The sequence below is a fragment of the Salmo salar genome, chromosome ssa02, assembly GCF_905237065.1.
Source record: "Salmo salar chromosome ssa02, Ssal_v3.1, whole genome shotgun sequence".
NCBI lineage: Eukaryota > Metazoa > Chordata > Actinopteri > Salmoniformes > Salmonidae > Salmo > Salmo salar.
This window is the reverse complement of record NC_059443.1, coordinates 76969445-76987309: the sequence shown is the minus strand read 5'-3', so window position 1 is coordinate 76987309 and position 17865 is coordinate 76969445. Positions and strand designations below refer to the sequence as shown.

General features: G+C 47.5%; 1 protein-coding gene across 1 annotated transcript in view; it reads right to left on the bottom strand.

Annotated features, from left to right (window-relative positions):
• Positions 1 to 14638, bottom strand: part of LOC106593482 (collagen alpha-1(XI) chain) — an 86754-nt gene extending 72116 nt beyond the window's left edge. Inside the window, exon 1 of the mRNA XM_045710330.1 lies at positions 13957 to 14638. Coding sequence (XP_045566286.1) covers positions 13957 to 14062 — 106 coding nt within the window. The 5' untranslated portion in view covers positions 14063 to 14638. The remainder of the gene's footprint in view (positions 1 to 13956) is intronic.
• Positions 14639 to 17865: the final 3227 nt, after the last annotated feature.

Here is a 17865-nt window from a genome sequence, read left to right as displayed (position 1 = left end):
GATAATCCATGGCAAGAAGCCTGTAGGGATGATCCATGTCCCGGAGCCTGTAAGGATGATCCATGGCACGAAGCCTCCAGGGATGATCCATGGTACGAAGCCTCCAGTGATAATCCATGGCCCGGAGACTGTAGGGATAATCCATGGCAAGAAGCCTGTAGGGATGATCCATGGCCCGGAGCCTGTAGAGATGATCCATGGCACGAAGCCTCCAGTGATAATCCATGGCCCGGAGCCTCCAGTGATGATCCATGGCACAAAGCCTCCAGTGGTGATCCATGGCGCGGAGCCTGCAGTGATGATCCATGGCATGAAGCCTGTAGCGACGGTCCCCATATGGAACCTACTTAGACGGCCTACAGTACGGAACCTCCTGAGGCGGCCTACAGTACGGAACCTCCTGAGACGGCCTACAGTCCGAAACCTCCTGAGACGGCCTGCAGCCCAGAACCTCCTGAGACGGCCTGCAGCCCGGAGACTTCAGTGGCGGTCTGCAGCCCGGAGTCTTCAGCGGCGGTCTGCAGCCCAGAGTTTTCAGCGGCGGTCTGCAGCCCGGAGTCTTCAGCAGCGGTCTGCAGCCCGGAGTCTTCAGTGGCGGTCTGCAGCCCGGAGTCTTCAGCGGCGGCCTGCAGCCCAGAGTCTTCAGCAGCGGCCTGTAGTCCAGAGTCTTCAGCGGCGGTCGGCAGTTCAGATCCTCCGGCGATGATCCACGGTCTGGTTCCTCCGGCGACACAGAAGCGGGGGGATCAGCAGGCGGAGTGGGGGCTACGCCCCGAACCAGAGCTGCCGCCAAGAATAGATGCCCACCCGGACCCTCCCCTATAGGTTCAGGTTTGCGGCCGGGAGTCCGCACCTTTGGGGGGGTACTGTCACGCCCTGACCTGAGAGAGACGGTTTATTTCTCTATTTTGTTAGGTCAGGGTGTGGGGTGGGCATTCTATGTTTTGTATTTCTTTGTTTTGGGCCGAGTATGGTTCCTAATCAGAGGCAGCTGTCTATCGTTGTCTCTGATTAGGAATCATACTTAGGCAGCCTTTTTCCACCTGTGTTTGTGGGTAGTTGTTTTCTGTTTTGTGTTTCTGTTGTTTGATTGAAATAAATAATCATGAACACGTGCCACGCTGCATCTTGGTCACCTCTCTACGACAATTGTTACATTAAGTAAACACCAAGAACCGTTAAACTGTGTTGACCCGACCTAGTTTGAACTCTGAGGGTTTAAGATATGAGAGGGAGTACCACTCAAGGTTTCCCTAATCTCAGAGGAATTAAACTGTCGGCTGGGTAATGATCTACAGTGTTGAGAGTTCTGGGGAAGAACATAACTAACTCTCCTTAATGTTCGTGTGTATGTGTCTAGAACGCACGAACAAAACGTCGCTGTTGGAACATAACTATGGATTACTTTGGACCAAACCTACATTTGTTATTGAAGTAGAAGTCCTGGGAGTGCATTCTGACGAAGAACAGGAAAGGTAAGACCATTTTTCTTATAGTAAATCTGATATTGGTGAGTGCTAAACCTGCAGGGTGTCTAAATAGCTAGCCCTGTGATGCCGGGCTATGTACTTAGAATATTGCAAAATGTGCTTTCACCGAAAAGCTATTTTAAATCGGACATATCGAGTGCATAGAGGAGTAATGTATCTATAATTCTTAAAATAATTGTTATGCTTTTTGTGAACGTTTATCGTGAGCAATTTAGTAAATTGTTAGTAAATTCGCCGGAAGTTTGCGGGGGGTATGCTAGTTCTGAACGTCACATGCTAATGTAAAAAGCTGTTTTTTGATATAAATATGAACTTGATTGAACAAAACATGCATGTATTGTATAACATAATGTCCTAGGTGTGTCATCTGATGAAGATCATCAAAGGTTAGGGCTGCATTTAGCTGTCTTCTGGGTTTTTGTGACATTATATGCTAGCTTGAAAAATGGGTGTCTGATTATTTCTGGCTTGGTACTCTGCTGACATAATCTAATGTTTTGCTTTCGTTGTAAAGCCTTTTTGAAATCGGACAGTGTGGTTAGATTAACGAGAGTCTTGTCTTCAAATAGCTGTAAAATAGTCATATGTTTGAGAAATTGAAGTAATAGGATTTTTAAGGTATTTGAAAATCGCGCCACAGGACTCAACTGGCTGTTACGTAGGTGGGACGAATTCGTCCCGCCTGCCCCATAGAGGTTAACATGCATGAAACCAAGGCTATTACGGTTACAGAAGTCATCAAAAGAGAGCGCCTGGGGAATAGGAGTGGAGCTAGGCACTGCAGGGCCTGGATTCACCTCTACATCGCCAGAGGAACAGAGGAGGAGTAGGATAAGGGTACGGCTAAAAGCTATGAGAATTGGTCGTCTAGGACGTCCGGAACAGAGAGTAAAAGGAGCTGGTTTCTGGGGGCGATAAAATAGCCTCAAGGTATAATGTACAGACAAAGGTATGGTAGGATGTGAATACAGTGGAGGTAAACCTAGGCATTGAGTGATGATGAGAGAGATATTGTCTCTAGAAACAACATTGAAACCAGGTGATGTCATCGCATGTGTGAGTGGTGGAACTGAGAGGTTGGATAAGGTATAATGAGCAGGGCTAGAGGCTCTACAGTGAAATAAGCCAATAAACACAAACCAGAACAGCAATTGACAAGGCATATTGACATTAAGGAGAGGCATGCTTAGCCAAGTGATCAAAATGGTCCAGTGGGTTGTGAGGTCGGTTGCGGTCACGGCGATTCAGACAACTAGCCGGGCCATGGGTAGCAAGTTGGCAGAAGATGGTCTGTTTTTAGCCACCTCGTGCGTTTTCGTCGGTAGATTAGTGGGGTTCCGTGTGGTAGAGGGGACCAATCCAATTGGCAAAATAGTTATAGTTCTTGTGGCCCAAGACAATTGGCCGATATACCTATTCAGATAGCAGCCAATAAGACAGCTAATGATTAGCTGGCCGCTGATGGGCCAGGTTACGTCGCGACAGAGGGGCCAGTTGGATAACACCCTCGGGCAGATAACGTTGGTAGTCCAGTCGTGAAGGCCCGATGGAGCTCCGCATCGGCAGTAAACCGGGTCCAGATAGGTGATTGTAGCCCAGGAGTGGCTGATGGAACTCTTCAGCTGGCTAGCTCCGGAATAATTGATGTTAGCTCCGGGACCGACGTTAGCCAATAGTCACTCGGATAGCAGCTAGCTAGCTGCAAGATCCAGGTGTAAATGTCCAGAGCTTGCGGTAGAAAATCCAGGGTTATGGAGAGAAAATAGGTCCGGTATGCTCTGGTCTGAGTCGCGTTGTACAAAACTGGTGATAGCTTTTCGAGTTAAGGGAGAGCTGATGACCACCAACCGTGGTTAGCTGAATTCTAACGTTAGCTAGTGAACTGGCTAACTTCTGGCTAGCTTCTGTTGTGGATTTCAGATTTGAGGTAAATAATACTTTTTTTAAATTGGTGAGGTGGGTTGCAGGAGAGTGTTTTGAAGTTGAATTTTTAGAAAAAAATATATAAAAGATATGCAAAGAAAATATGTAAATATATATATACACGGGACACGACAAGACGAGGACAAAGGACGTCTGACTGCTATGCCATCTTGGATTAGAAAAATTAACATAAGACAAGTCTCAAATGGCACCCTATTCCAAGTATAGTGCACTACTGTTGACCAGCATGGCACCCTATACTATGTGGCCTTTACTGTAGCCACAGACTATCTGTTACACACAGTGATATTACCAGGTCTTTACTGTGGCCACAGACTAGCTGTTACACACAGTGATATCATCAGGCCTTTACTGTAGCCACAGACTATCTGTTACACACAGTGATATTACCAGGTCTTTACTGTGGCCACAGACTAGCTGTTACACACAGTGATATCACCAGGCCTTTACTGTAGCCACAGACTAGCTGTAACACACAATGATATAACCAGGCCTTTACTATAGCCACAGACTAGCTGTTACACACAGTGATATCACCAGGCCTTTACTGTAGCCACAGACTAGCTGTTACTCACAGTGATATCACCAGGCCTTTACTGTAGCACAGACTATCTGTTACACACAGTGATATCACCAGGCCTTTACTGTAGCCACAGACTAGCTGTTACACACCGCGTTCCTCTCACCTGGTAACTATCAGTCTCCCACTTCCTCAGAGCTCTGATCTATTGTGGAAGGAGAGTCATGGTATACACATAGAGAGAGAGAGAGAGAGAGAGAGAGAGAGAGAGAGAGAGAGAGAGAGAGAGGGAGAGGGAGAGGGAGAGGGAGAGAGAAGGAGAGAGAGGGAGAGAGAAGGAGCGAGAGGGAGAGAGAGAGACAGTGAGAGAGAACGGGAAAGAGGGAGGGGGAGATAGACAGAGAGACAGAGACAGACACACATAGAGCGAAATAAGCACACACAGCCATACTGTTAAATGTAAGGGGAGCAGGGGCAACGAACAGACATGTAGAATGAACTATAGTAGATATATGATGAAGTATAGTAGATATATAATGAACTACAGTAGCTACATGATGAACTACAGTAGATACATGATGAACTACAGTAGATATATGATGAACTACGGCAGATATATGATAAACCACAGTAGATATATGATGAACTACAGTAGATATATGATGAACTACAGTAGATATATGATAAACTACAGTAGATATATGATGAACTACAGTAGATATATGATGAACTACAGTAGATATATGATGAACTGCAGTAGATATATGATGAAATACAGTAAATAAATGATGAACTACAGTATCTATATGATGAACTATAATGTCTATATGATTAACTATATTAACTACATAAGAGGCTTCAGGGACTACAGTATCTATAACATAAGAGGCGTCAGCTTCAGGGACTACAGTATCTATAACAAAAGAGGCTTCAGGGACTACAGGATCTATATCATAAGAGGCTTCAGGGACTACAGGATCTATATCATAAGAGGCTTCAGGGACTACTGGATCTATATCATAAGAGGCGTCAGCTTCAGGGACTACAGTATCTATAACAAAAGAGGCTTCAGGGACTACAGGATCTATATCATAAGAGGCGTCAGCTTCAGGGACTACAGGTTTTTGTTCTCTATTTTGGTTAGGCCAGGGTGTGACTAGGGTGGGCATTCTATGTTCCATTTTCTATGTTTTGTGTATTTCTTTGTTTTGGCTGGGTATGGCTCTCAATCAGGGACTGTCTATCGTTGTCTCTGATTGGGAGCCATGCTTAGGTAGCCTTTTCCCACAGAGTTTTTGTGGGTAGTTGTTTTCTGTCTTGTGTTTTTCACCTGACAGAGCTGTGCGTTTTGTTCCACTTTGTTTTTGATTCAGTGTTCAGATAAAATAAATACCATCATGAACACGAACCACGCTGCACCTTGGTCAACTCCTTCTTCCAAAGACAACCATTACAATAAGAGGCTTCAGCTTCAGGGACTACAGTATCTATAACATATTAGGAGTCAGCTTCAGGGACTACAGTATCTATAACATAAGAGGAGTCAGGCACTACAATATCTATAAAATAAGAGGCTTCAGGGACTACAGTATCTATAACATAAGAGGCTTCAGCTTCAGGGACTACAGTATCTATAACATAAGAGGCTTCAGGGACTACAGTATCTATAACATAAGAGGCTTCAGCTTCCGGGGTTACAGTATCTATAACATTAGAGGAGTCAGCTTCAGGGACTACAGTATCTATTACATAAGAGGAGTCAGGGACTACAGTATCTATAACATAAGAGGAATCTTCAGGGACTACAGTATATATAACATAAGAGGAGTCAGGAACTACAGTATCTATAACATAAGAGGAGTCTGTTTCAGGGACTACAATATCTATAACAAAAGAGGCTCCAGGGACTACAGGATCTATATCATAAGAGGCATCAGCTTCAGGGACTACAGTATCTATAACATAAGAGGCTTCAGCTTCAGGGAGTACAGTATATATAACATAAGAGGAGTCAGGGATTACAGTATCTATAACATAAGAGGAGTCAGGGATTACAGTATCTATAACATAAGAGGAGTCAGTTTCAGGGACTACAGTATCTATAACATAAGAGGCATCAGGGACTACAGTAGCTATAACATAAAAGGCATAAACTTCAAGGACTACAGGATCTATAACAAAAGAGGCTTCAGGGACTACAGGATCTATATAATAAGAGGTGTCAGCTTCAGGGACTACAGTATCTATAACATAAGAGGCTTCAGGGACTACAGTATGTATAACATAAGAGGTGTCAGCTTGTGGGATTACAGTCTATAACATCAGAGGCTTCAGCTTCATGGACTACAGTATCTATAACATAAGAGGCTTCAGCTTCAGGGACTACAGTATCTATAACATAAGAGGCGTCAGCTTCAGGGACTACAGTATCTATAACATAAGAGGTGTCAGCTTCAGGGATTACAGTATCTATAACATAAGAGGAGTCAACTTCAGGGACTACAGTATCTATAACAAAAGAGGCTTCAGGGACTACAGGATCTATATCATAAGAGGCGTCAGCTTCAGGGACTACAGTATATATAACATTAGAGGCTTCAGGGACAACAGTATTTTTAACATAAGAGGAGTCACCTTCAGGGACTACAGTCTATAACATCAGAGGCTTCAGCTTCATGGACTACAGTATCTATAACATAAGTGTCACGCCCTGACCATAGAGAGGTTTTTGTTCTCTATTTCGGTTAGGCCAGGGTGTGACTAGGGTGGACATTCTATGTTCCGTTTTCTATGTTTTGTGCATTTCTTTGTTTTGGCCGGGTATGGCTCTCAATCAGGGACAGCTGTCTATCGTTGTCTCTGATTGGGAGGCATACTTAGGTAGCCTTTTCCCACAGAGTTTTTGTGGGTAGTTGTTTTCTGTCTTGTGTTTTTCACCTGACAGAGCTGTGCATTTTGTTCCACTTTGTTTTTGATTCAGTGTTCAGATAAAATAAATACCATCATGAACACGAACCACGCTGCACCTTGGTCTACTCCTTCTTCCAAAGACAACCGTTACAGAACTACCCACCACCAACGGACCAAGCAGCGTGGTAAGAAGGACTCCTGGACATGGGAGGATATCCTGAACGGCAAGGGATCCTACACATGGGAGGAGATCCTGGCTAGAAGGGATCGCCTCCCATGGGAACAGGTGGAGGCAGTCAGGAGAGCGGAAGTAGCAGGAAAAGGGAGCGAACGTTATGCTGGAACACGGCTGGCAAGGAAGCCTGAGAGGCAGCCCCCCCAAAGAATTGATGGGGGCACACGGGGAGATTGGCGGAGTCAGGCAATAGACCTGAGCCAACTCCCCGTGCTTACCGTGGGGAGCGGTTGATGTGGAGAGCACTGTGCTATGTGGAAGTGCGCACGGTCTCGCTCATCCGCACGCACAGTCCGGTGCGGTCGATACCAGTCCCCCGCAAGTGCCATGCTAGAGTGGGCATCCAGCCAGGGCGGATTGTGCCAGCTCAGCGCGTCTGGTCCCCAGTGCGCAGTTTCGGCCCAGGGTATCCTGCGCCGGCTCTGCGTACTGTGTCTCCGGGGCGCTGGGAGGGCTCAGTTCGTCCTGTGCCTGCACTCTGCCGTGCCATGCTACAGTGACAATTCAGCCAGGACGGGTTGTGCAGGCCGTGCGCTCCAGACCTCCAGTGCGTCTCCAAGACCCAGTGTATCCTGTGCCTGCTCCCAGAGCCAGGCCTCCTGCATGTCTCCCCAGCCTGGTGTGTCCTGTGCCTGCTCCCAGAGCCAGGCCTCCTGCACGTCTCCCCAGCCTGGTGAGTCCTGTGCCTGCTCCCAGAGCCAGGCCTCCTGCATGTCTCCCCAGTCTGGTGAGTCCTGTGCCTGCTCCCAGAGCCAGGCCTCCTGCATGTCTCCCCAGTCTGGTGAGTCCTGTGCCTGAGTCGCCCGCCTGTCCAGAGCCGCCAGAGTCGCCCGCCTGTCCGGAGCCGCCAGAGTCGCCCTCCTGTCCGGAGCCGCCAGAGTCGCCCTCCAGTCCGGAGCCGCCAGAGTTGCCCGCCAGTCCGGAGCCGCCAGAGTCACCCGCCAGTCCGGAGCCGCCAGAGTCGCCCGACTGTCCGGGGCCCGCTGCGAGGGTCCCCAGTCCGGGGTCGGCGGCGAGGGTCCCCACTCCAGAGGCGCCACCTAAGTGGGCCAAGCCGAAGGTGGAGCAGGGTCTACGTCCCGCACCAGAGCCGCCGCCGTAAGGATGGCCCACCCGGACCCTTCCCTTTAGAGTCAGGTTTTGTGGCCGGAGTCCGCACCTTTGGGGGGGGTACTGTCACGCCCTGGCCATAGAGGTTTTTGTTCTCTATTTTGGTTAGGCCAGGGTGTGACTAGGGTGGGCATTCTATGTTCCGTTTTCTATGTTTTGTGTATTTCTTTGTTTTGGCCGGGTATGGCTCTCAATCAGGGACAGCTGTCTATCGTTGTCTCTGATTGGGAGCCATACTTAGGTAGCCTTTTCCCACAGAGTTTTTGTGGGTAGTTGTTTTCTGTCTTGTGTTTTTCACCTGACAGAGCTGTGCATTTTGTTCCACTTGATTCAGTGTTCAGATAAAGTAAATACCATCATGAACACTGCTGCACCTTGGTCAACTCCTTCTTCCAAAGACAACCGTTACAAGAAGAGGCTTCAGCTTCAGGGACTACAGTATCTATAACATATTAGGAGTCAGCTTCAGGGACTACAGTATCTATAACATAAGAGGAGTCAGGCACTACAATATCTATAAAATAAGAGGCTTCAGGGACTACAGTATCTATAACATAAGAGGCTTCAGCTTCAGGGACTACAGTATCTATAACATAAGAGGCTTCAGCTTCAGGGACTACAGTATCTATAACATAAGAGGCTTCAGCTTCAGGGACTACAGTATCTATAACATAAGAGGCTTCAGCTTCAGGGACTACAGGATCTATATCATAAGAGGCGTCAGCTTCAGGGACTACAGTATCTATAACATAAGAGGCTTCAGGGACTACAGTATAGATTACAGTGTCTGTTCCCACATATACACACTTTGTGCTTGTGTGCATGTGTGTGTGCACTTCTGTGTGTGAGAGATTATGTTTGTGTGTTTCTGGGTAATATAGGGGACAGAGTTAGGAAACTTGGTTTTGTTGTTTCTCTTAAAGACATGTTATTGTATTCTTTAGAATAAAGACACACACTCCAGCAGGAAGTACGGCCCCTGCTCTGGAACATGTTATTACCAGCCTACACCTCCTCTCTCTCTTTTTACCATTCCCTTTTTCTCTGTTCTTTGTTCCCGCTCTCTCCCTGTCTCTCTCTCTCTGTCTCTCTCTCTGTTCCTTTCTCTCTCTATGTCCCTCTCTCCTCCTCTCTCTCTCTCTCTCTCTCTCTCTCTCTGTCTCTCTCTCTCTCTCTCTCTCTGTTCTCTCTCTCTCTCTCTCTCTCTCTCTCTCTCTCTCTCTCTCTCTCTCTGTCTCTCTCTCTGTCTCTCTGTCTGTTCCTTTCTCTCTCTCTGTCCCTCTCTCTCTCTCTCTTCTCTCTCTCTCTCTCTCTCTCTCCTCTCTCTGTCTCTCTCTCTCTCTCTCTCTCTCTCTGTCACTCTCTCTCTGCTCCTCTCTCTCTGTCTCTCTCTCTTCTCTCTCTCTGTCTCTCGCTCTCTGTTCCTCTCTCTCTCTGTCCCTCTCTTTTACTCTCTCTCTCTCTCTCTCTCCTCTCTCTTTCTCCTCTCTTTCTCTCTCAGTTCAATATCCCATTCTCCTCGGAGACGAGACGCTTAGCTGATGGATGGAGTGATGTGGGGGCGTGGAACAGAGGGGTGAATTGAAAGGAAAGAGAAGGGAGGAGTAATTGGATGGAGGGATGTGAGCCACATGTTGCCGTTCCTCTGACATCAGCTGGCTCTGATCAAAAAACACACTCTGGGTAGTCTCACATTCTCTCACACACATGCACTCCCTCATGTATGATCTTCAATGTCATGCTCAGGTGATATACCCGTTAGTCCACAGGGATATGAGGAGAGGAGGGGGAGGAAGAGAAGGAGGAGAGGAGGAGGAGCAGGAGCAGGAGCAGGAGCAGGAACAGGAGCAGGAGCAGGAGCAGGAGGAGATGAAAGCAAGGAGAAAGGAGAGGAGACGAGTAGAGAGGTGGATGAACAGAAAAGAGGGGGATGGAGAGAAGAAAGAAGAGGGGAAAGAGGGGGATGAGAGAAGAAAGAAGAGGGGAAAGAGGGGGATGGAGAGAAGAAAGAAGAGGAGGGAAGAGGGGGATGGAGAGAAGAGAAGAAGAGGAGGAAAGAGGGGGGTGGAGAGAAGAGGAATGATTCAGACACAGGAACCTGTCCAGGTAGCTTCAAGCATGTTCTACTAACTCACACGCGCACACACACACGCACACACACACACACACACACACACACACACACACACACACACACACACACACACACACACACACACACACACACACACACACACACACACACACACACACACACACACACACACACACACACACACACACACACAGACAGACAGACACTCACACAGATACTCACACACTGCCTATCTTTCCTCTCTGTCTCCATCTAGAATACCACAGCCAGCCAGCCATATAAATCTCAACCTATCAGCAGCCAGCTGGTACAGATGGCCCTGACCAATCTCAGGACAGAACCGGTCCAGGAAGCTGCTGCTCGCCAAGACAATATCCCCTGGGTCAATCAGGACGGAAAATATTTACATTATTTGTATTATTTCTCTTGTTCGAGGGGATATGTCTCAATAAGGTTATATGGTTAATTTGGGTCTCAATAAAGGTGATGTCACTGAACAGAAAGGCTTTTCATCAGTTCTAGATGCTTCTATAAACTGTATATGTGGGGTTTTATGGGATTTTTCTGTGGGCTCCGTTTTTTATGATTGTTTTAACTGTATTTTTCCTTTATTTATTCTTTACAGTTCTGGCCCCAGGAAGTATCATTAAATATGGGACTCAGCAATATGACATCATTATCATCATACCAATCGATGACATCCTTAAGACGAGTGATACTATTGGTTCTCCCCAAATAGATGAAAGGGAGGAGCCAATAGTGACAGTCTCAGCCATCTAGAATAGCTAACTACGTCCTTCGTTCAACCCACCAGATGTACACATGGAATGTCTAGAAACTATTAAAATGTAGATCATGTGTAATCAGTTAGGCTCTCAAAGCAAAGTTTGTATACTTACTTCACTGTTTCAACAAACTTGTTGTTGATGGCTCAAATCCAAATGGACCTCCTAGCCCAGAGGTGGACCCCCTAGCCCTGAGGTGTACAGTGTCAACACTTAAAGTAACGAAGTGACATCATCACCCATATACTTCTCTTAAATTTGAAATATTTAACTGTTTTGTGTTTTAGGAATTTTTTGGACACTAAACTGCATTATGTATTCTGAACTATATATAACGATCAAACATCAATATTTGTTGTAGTGAACATAACAATTTAACCACTACTCAACGTATTTAATGAGTTAGACAGAAATAGAGAGACGGAGATGTAAACATATGTTTCCTATGCCAATAAAGCCCCTTGAATTGAATTGAATTGATTTGAATTGAGAGGGAGAGACATAAGAGAGATCAGTCAGTCAACAGTACAGTTAGATCACTGTCATATTGTATACAGACAGTCAGAGAGACAGAGAGAGAGAGAGAAACAGGGAGAGACAGAGATAGACAGAGAGAGAGAAACAGAGAGAGAGAGATTAGTCAGACGGACGGACGGACGGACGGACGGACGGACGGACGGACGGACGGACGGACGGACGGACGGACGGACGGACGGACAGACAGACAGACAGACAGACAGACAGACAGACAGACAGACAGACAGACAGACAGACAGACAGACAGACAGACAGACAGACAGACAGACAGACAGACAGACAGACAGACAGACAGACAGACAGACAGAGTGAGATATAGAGACAGAGGAGACAGAGAGAGAGAGACAGAGAGAGAGGAGACAGAGAGAGAGGCGACAGAGAGAGAGAGACAGAGAGAGAGGAGACAGAGAGAGAGAGACAGAGAGAGGAGACAGAGGAGAGAAAGATTAGTCAGTAAGACAGACGGACAGACAGACAGACAGACAGACAGACAGACAGACAGACAGACAGACAGACAGACAGACAGACAGACAGACAGACAGACAGACAGACAGACAGACAGACAGACAGACAGACAGACAGACAGACAGACAGACAGAGACATAAAAAGATCAGTCAGTCAGAGAGACAGAGAGAGAGAGACAGAGGAGACAGAGAGAGAGGCGACAGAGAGAGAGAGACAGAGAGAGAGACAGAGAGAGAGAGACAGAGAGAGGAGACAGAGGAGAGAGACATAAAGAGATCAGTCAGTCATAGAGAACAGAGCAACTCAACCACTTCAGGTAAAACCGTAACTCAGACACACTTGACCTTCACTTGAGGATGACCATGAGCATAACTCACAGGGCAGTGCTCTGACAACCAGGTGTGTGTGGGGTTTGGGGGAGTGGGGTTTGGGGGAGTGGGGTTGTGGAAGTGTGTGTGTGTGTGTGTGTGTGTGTGTGTGTGTGTGTGTGTGTGTGTGTGTGTGTGTGTGTGTGTGTGTGTGTGTGTGTGTGTGAGCCCCAGGTGTGAGAGAGATGCTCCAGGGTTCACCCTCTGACCTGGGTTGACCTAAGAGGAACGAGGTTAGAGTTCACAGGTCACAGGCTGATAGCCTTCACACACACAGCACGTGCTTGCGTGTTTGTGTGTGCATGCGTGCGTGCGTGTGTGTACGTGTGTGTATGTGAGTGTGCATGTGCGCGTGCGTGCGTGTGTGTGTGTTGTTTGTACAGTTGCACACACACACACACACACACACACACACACACACACACACACACACACACACACACACACACACACACACACACACACACACACACACACACACACACACACACACACACACACGCAATACAGCAGCAGTATGTGGAGAGTACAGTTACAGGTATGGAAGACAAGTTGAGACACAGGTCTGTTAACTCACACCAAATGAATCCTGCAGAGAGAGAGAGAGGGTGAGGGAGAGAGAGAGAGAGAGAGAGAGAGAGAGAGGGAGAGAGAGAGAGGGGTGAGGAGAGAGAGGGTGAGAGAGAGAGAGAGAGAGAGAGAGAGAGAGAGAGAGAGAGAGAGAGAGGGAGAGAGAGGGGGTGAGAGAGAGAGGGTGAGGGAGAGAGAGAGGGTGAGAGAGAGAGAGCGAGAGAGAGGGGGGGTGAGAGAGAAAGAGAGAGAGAGAGAGAGGGTGAGAGAGAGAGAGAGAGGGTGAGAAAGAGAGAGAGAGAGAGAGAGAGAGAGAGAGAGGGTGAGAGAGAGAGAGACAGAGAGAGAGAGGGAGAGAGAGGGGTGAGAGAGAGAGAGAGAGAGAGAGAGAGAGAGACAGAGAGAGAGAGAGAGAGAGAGAGAGAGGCCTGTTGTGTCCTATTTTCCTCACCAAACTGAGTTATAGGTCCATTATAAACCTACAGCAGTATATGTGTTCTTGGATAACAATAAGACCAGTGTGGTAGACCTATAGGCTACAGGCTCCAGGTTGGTTGGCAAATACCAGAAAATACTGTCATGGTGACGCCCCAGGGATTTGAGCAGGATAGTTGGATGGAATGGAGCATGTGCCTACCCCAGTGGCATACCCTGCAACTGAACAAGCCCAAACCAGATGTGTGTGTGTGTGTGTGTGTGTGTGTGTGTGTGTGTGTGTGTGTGTGTGTGTGTGTGTGTGTGTGTGTGTGTGTGTGTGTGTGCGTGTGTGTGTGCGTGCGTGCGTGCATGTGTATTATACACAAGTAAAGGTTTCAGTAGCCCTACCCTATGGGACCGTCAATAGAAGCCCGTGCTGTTACTAAGTCTATGTATGATGTATTTGTTAAAGGTTAATAGGTAATAAACACGCTGATGAGATCACCTACCCGCCTGTGCCGCTGTCGCCTCCTGAAAAACAGTGATGGAGAGGAGGGGGAGGAGAAGGAGGAGGAGAGGCGATGCCCCGGGCGTTGAGCTCCGTATTCGGTCCATCTCGTTGCTCAAAGTCTTTCTCGGTAAACCGGGGACTGTCCCGTGCGGCTGGCTCCTATACCTCCCGTCCCGGCTCCACCGTTTAGCTCCACCGGGCTCACACACACCTGTGCTTAGGGGTTCGAGACTGCGCGGGTACAGCACGTGTGCTTATCCGCTGCTGGGAGGACCTGCGTCCATGTCTGGGAGCGCGCAGTGACCCGGTTGATGGGGCAATGATATCATGCGCGCACACGGTAGAAACTGGAACTGGTTATATCCCGATAACTGTTATCCGGTTCCAAGTCAACTTCTGCTAAGAAATAGGTGGAGTTTGACCTAAGGGAAACAAATCCATCAAAACGTCGAAACTTTATTTCCCTCTCTTTCTTTTTCGTTCTCCTTCTTATCTGGTTATATGATATTCTTCTGATGGACAAAGAAATATCAAGCAATTCCTTATATTTATTTCCTCCTGAAAAAATAAACTGTATTCGTTCACCCACTGCAACCAGCCAACTCTTCAAACTTTCCTCTCGCTCTCTCTCTCTCTCTCGCTGTGTCTCTCTCTCTTCCTTTGATCCCTCCCTCCCTGAAGATTGTCTCGCGCAGGGAGCAGAGTTGTTGCGGTTAACAAATGGTTGTCTCCTGCCTGTTGAAGATAAGGCTCATAGTGTGTGTTTGGAACGAGCTCATGCAAACGTTCATCAACAGCAGGAATTAACTCCTTTGCACCAACTCTCTCTCTCTCTCTCTTTCTCTCACAGTTTTAGCTCATGACAGGTCATTCTTTTTATGTTATAATTGGTTCAATACAAAATACAAGGAACCAAATTAACCTACTTCATCTTATTACCTGCCTCCTTCACTGTAAAAATTGTTTTTAGTTGTTTCAACTCATTTTTATTAAGTTTATAATGTTCAGTCCAAGTGTTCGGTGGTGAACTAAGCATTTGTTTGCCCAAACTTATCTCCAACTTCAGAAAACTGAAAATTCAGTCAACTTAAAATGATGTGTTTGGTCAAAATGTCTGATATGTTCATTCAACTAGAAATGATTATTCTTCACCTAAAGAAGGCAGTGGAACTAGTTACACACACCGTGCTTTTACCATCTATGTTTTCAACGTACATATTTAACACACGTTGACGTACATGAAAACAGGAGCTGCCTCTACTATTCCAGCACCACTTCATCCTCATCAAATCCCCTCTGCTTAGTCTAACACAGTGACAACTAAAAGATACCAACTAAATATTTAGTCCAATCAACAAAAGCTTAATATGATGTGGCTGTCCATGGTTCTGATTTGAGTGTGTGCATGTGCGTGCGTGCGTTCATGCAAGTAGAAAAAACATGGTGACTCACCCTACTTGTAGAGAAATGCCAATGCCATCCTCCTCTTTTTCATGCCATCCAACCAGTCACGGTTGAGCTCAGTTTATCTCAGTATTGATTGGTTATTATTTCATACTCTTTTATCAAGGGAAGCCAAATGCTAGCTGGCTTCCTTGGCATTCAACGCTACAGGCGACAACAATGTCATACTCTTTTATCAAGGGAAGCCAAATGCTCACTGGCTTCCCTTGCATTCAACGCTAAGGGGGGCAACAATGTCATACTCTTTTTGACCAGACAGCATCAGATAGATGGCCTCCACATACAGAGACAGAGGGGCACTGTTTCGCTCGCTCAAATGCTTTCTCCGGTGAGATACATTCAGCCTCTTGCGAATTGAAGGAAAATGATGAAACAGAGAGAGACAAAATATATTTTTTTAAATGTCTTGGTGAATTTTTGGGCTGGGAGCCTGGCTTCCCTTGGCATCCATGAATACACCATGACACAGACATGGTGCTGACATAGACATGGTGCTGACACAGACATGGTGCTGACACAGACATGGTGCTGACACAGACATGGTGCTGACACAGACATGGTGCTGACACAGACATGGTGCTGACACAGACATGGTGCTGACACAGACATGGCGCTGTCACAGACATGGCGCTGACACAGACATGGCGCTGTCACAGACATGGCGCTGACACAGACATGGCGATGTCACAGACATGGCGCTGTCACAGACATGGCGCTGACACAGACATGGCGCTGTCACAGACATGGCGCTGACACAGACATGGTGATGTCACAGACATGGTGCTGTCACAGACATGGTGCTGACACAGACATGGTGCTGTCACAGACATGGTGATGTCACAGACATGGTGCTGACACAGACATGGTGATGTCACAGACATGGTGCTGTCACAGACATGGTGCTGACACAGACATGGTGATGTCACAGACATGGTGCTGACACAGACATGGTGATGTCACAGACATGGTGCTGACATTGACATGGTGCTGTCACAGACATGGTGCTGACACAGACATGGTGCTGACACCGACATGGTGCTGACACCGACATGGTGCTGACATAGACATGGTGCTGTCTGACACAGACATGGTGCTGACACAGACATGGTGCTGACACAGACATGGTGCTGACACCGACATGGTGCTGTCTGACACAGACATGGTGCTGACACAGACATTGTGCTGTCTGACACAGACATGGTGCTGACACAGACATGGTGCTGTCACAGACATGGTGCTGACACAGACATGGTGCTGACACCGACATGGTGCTGACACCGACATGGTGCTGACATAGACATGGTGCTGTCTGACACAGACATGGTGCTGACACAGACATGGTGCTGACACAGACATGGTGCTGACACCGACATGGTGCTGTCTGACACAGACATGGTGCTGACACAGACATTGTGCTGTCTGACACAGACATGGTGCTGACACAGACATGGTGCTGAGACAGACATGGTGCTGTCACAGACATGGTGCTGACACAGACATGGTGATGTCACAGACATGGTGCTGACACAGACATGGTGATGTCACAGAAATAGTGTTGACACAGACATGGTGCTGACACAGACATGGTGCTGACTGACACAGACATGGTGATGTCACAGACATGGTGCTGACTGAGACAGACATGGTGCTGTCACAGACATGGTGCTGACTGACACAGACATGGTGCTGACACAGACATGGTGCTGTCACAGACATGGTGCTGACTGACACAGACATGGTGCTGACATAGACAAGGTGCTGACACAGACATGGTGCTGACACAGACATGGTGCTGACACCGACATGGTGCTGTCTGACACAGACATGGTGCTGACACCGACATGGTGCTGACATAGACATGGTGCTGTCTGACACAGACATGGTGCTGACACAGACATGGTGCTGACACAGACATGGTGCTGACACCGACATGGTGCTGTCTGACACAGACATGGTGCTGACACAGACATTGTGCTGTCTGACACAGACATGGTGCTGACAGAGACATGGTGCTGTCACAGACATGGTGCTGACACAGACATGGTGCTGACACCGACATGGTGCTGACACCGACATGGTGCTGACATAGACATGGTGCTGTCTGACACAGACATGGTGCTGACACAGACATGGTGCTGACACAGACATGGTGCTGACACCGACATGGTGCTGTCTGACACAGACATGGTGCTGACACAGACATTGTGCTGTCTGACACAGACATGGTGCTGACACAGACATGGTGCTGACACAGACATGGTGCTGTCACAGACATGGTGCTGACACAGACATGGTGATGTCACAGACATGGTGCTGACACAGACATGGTGATGTCACAGAAATAGTGTTGACACAGACATGGTGCTGACACAGACATGGTGCTGACTGACACAGACATGGTGCTGTCACAGACATGGTGCTGACTGAGACAGACATGGTGCTG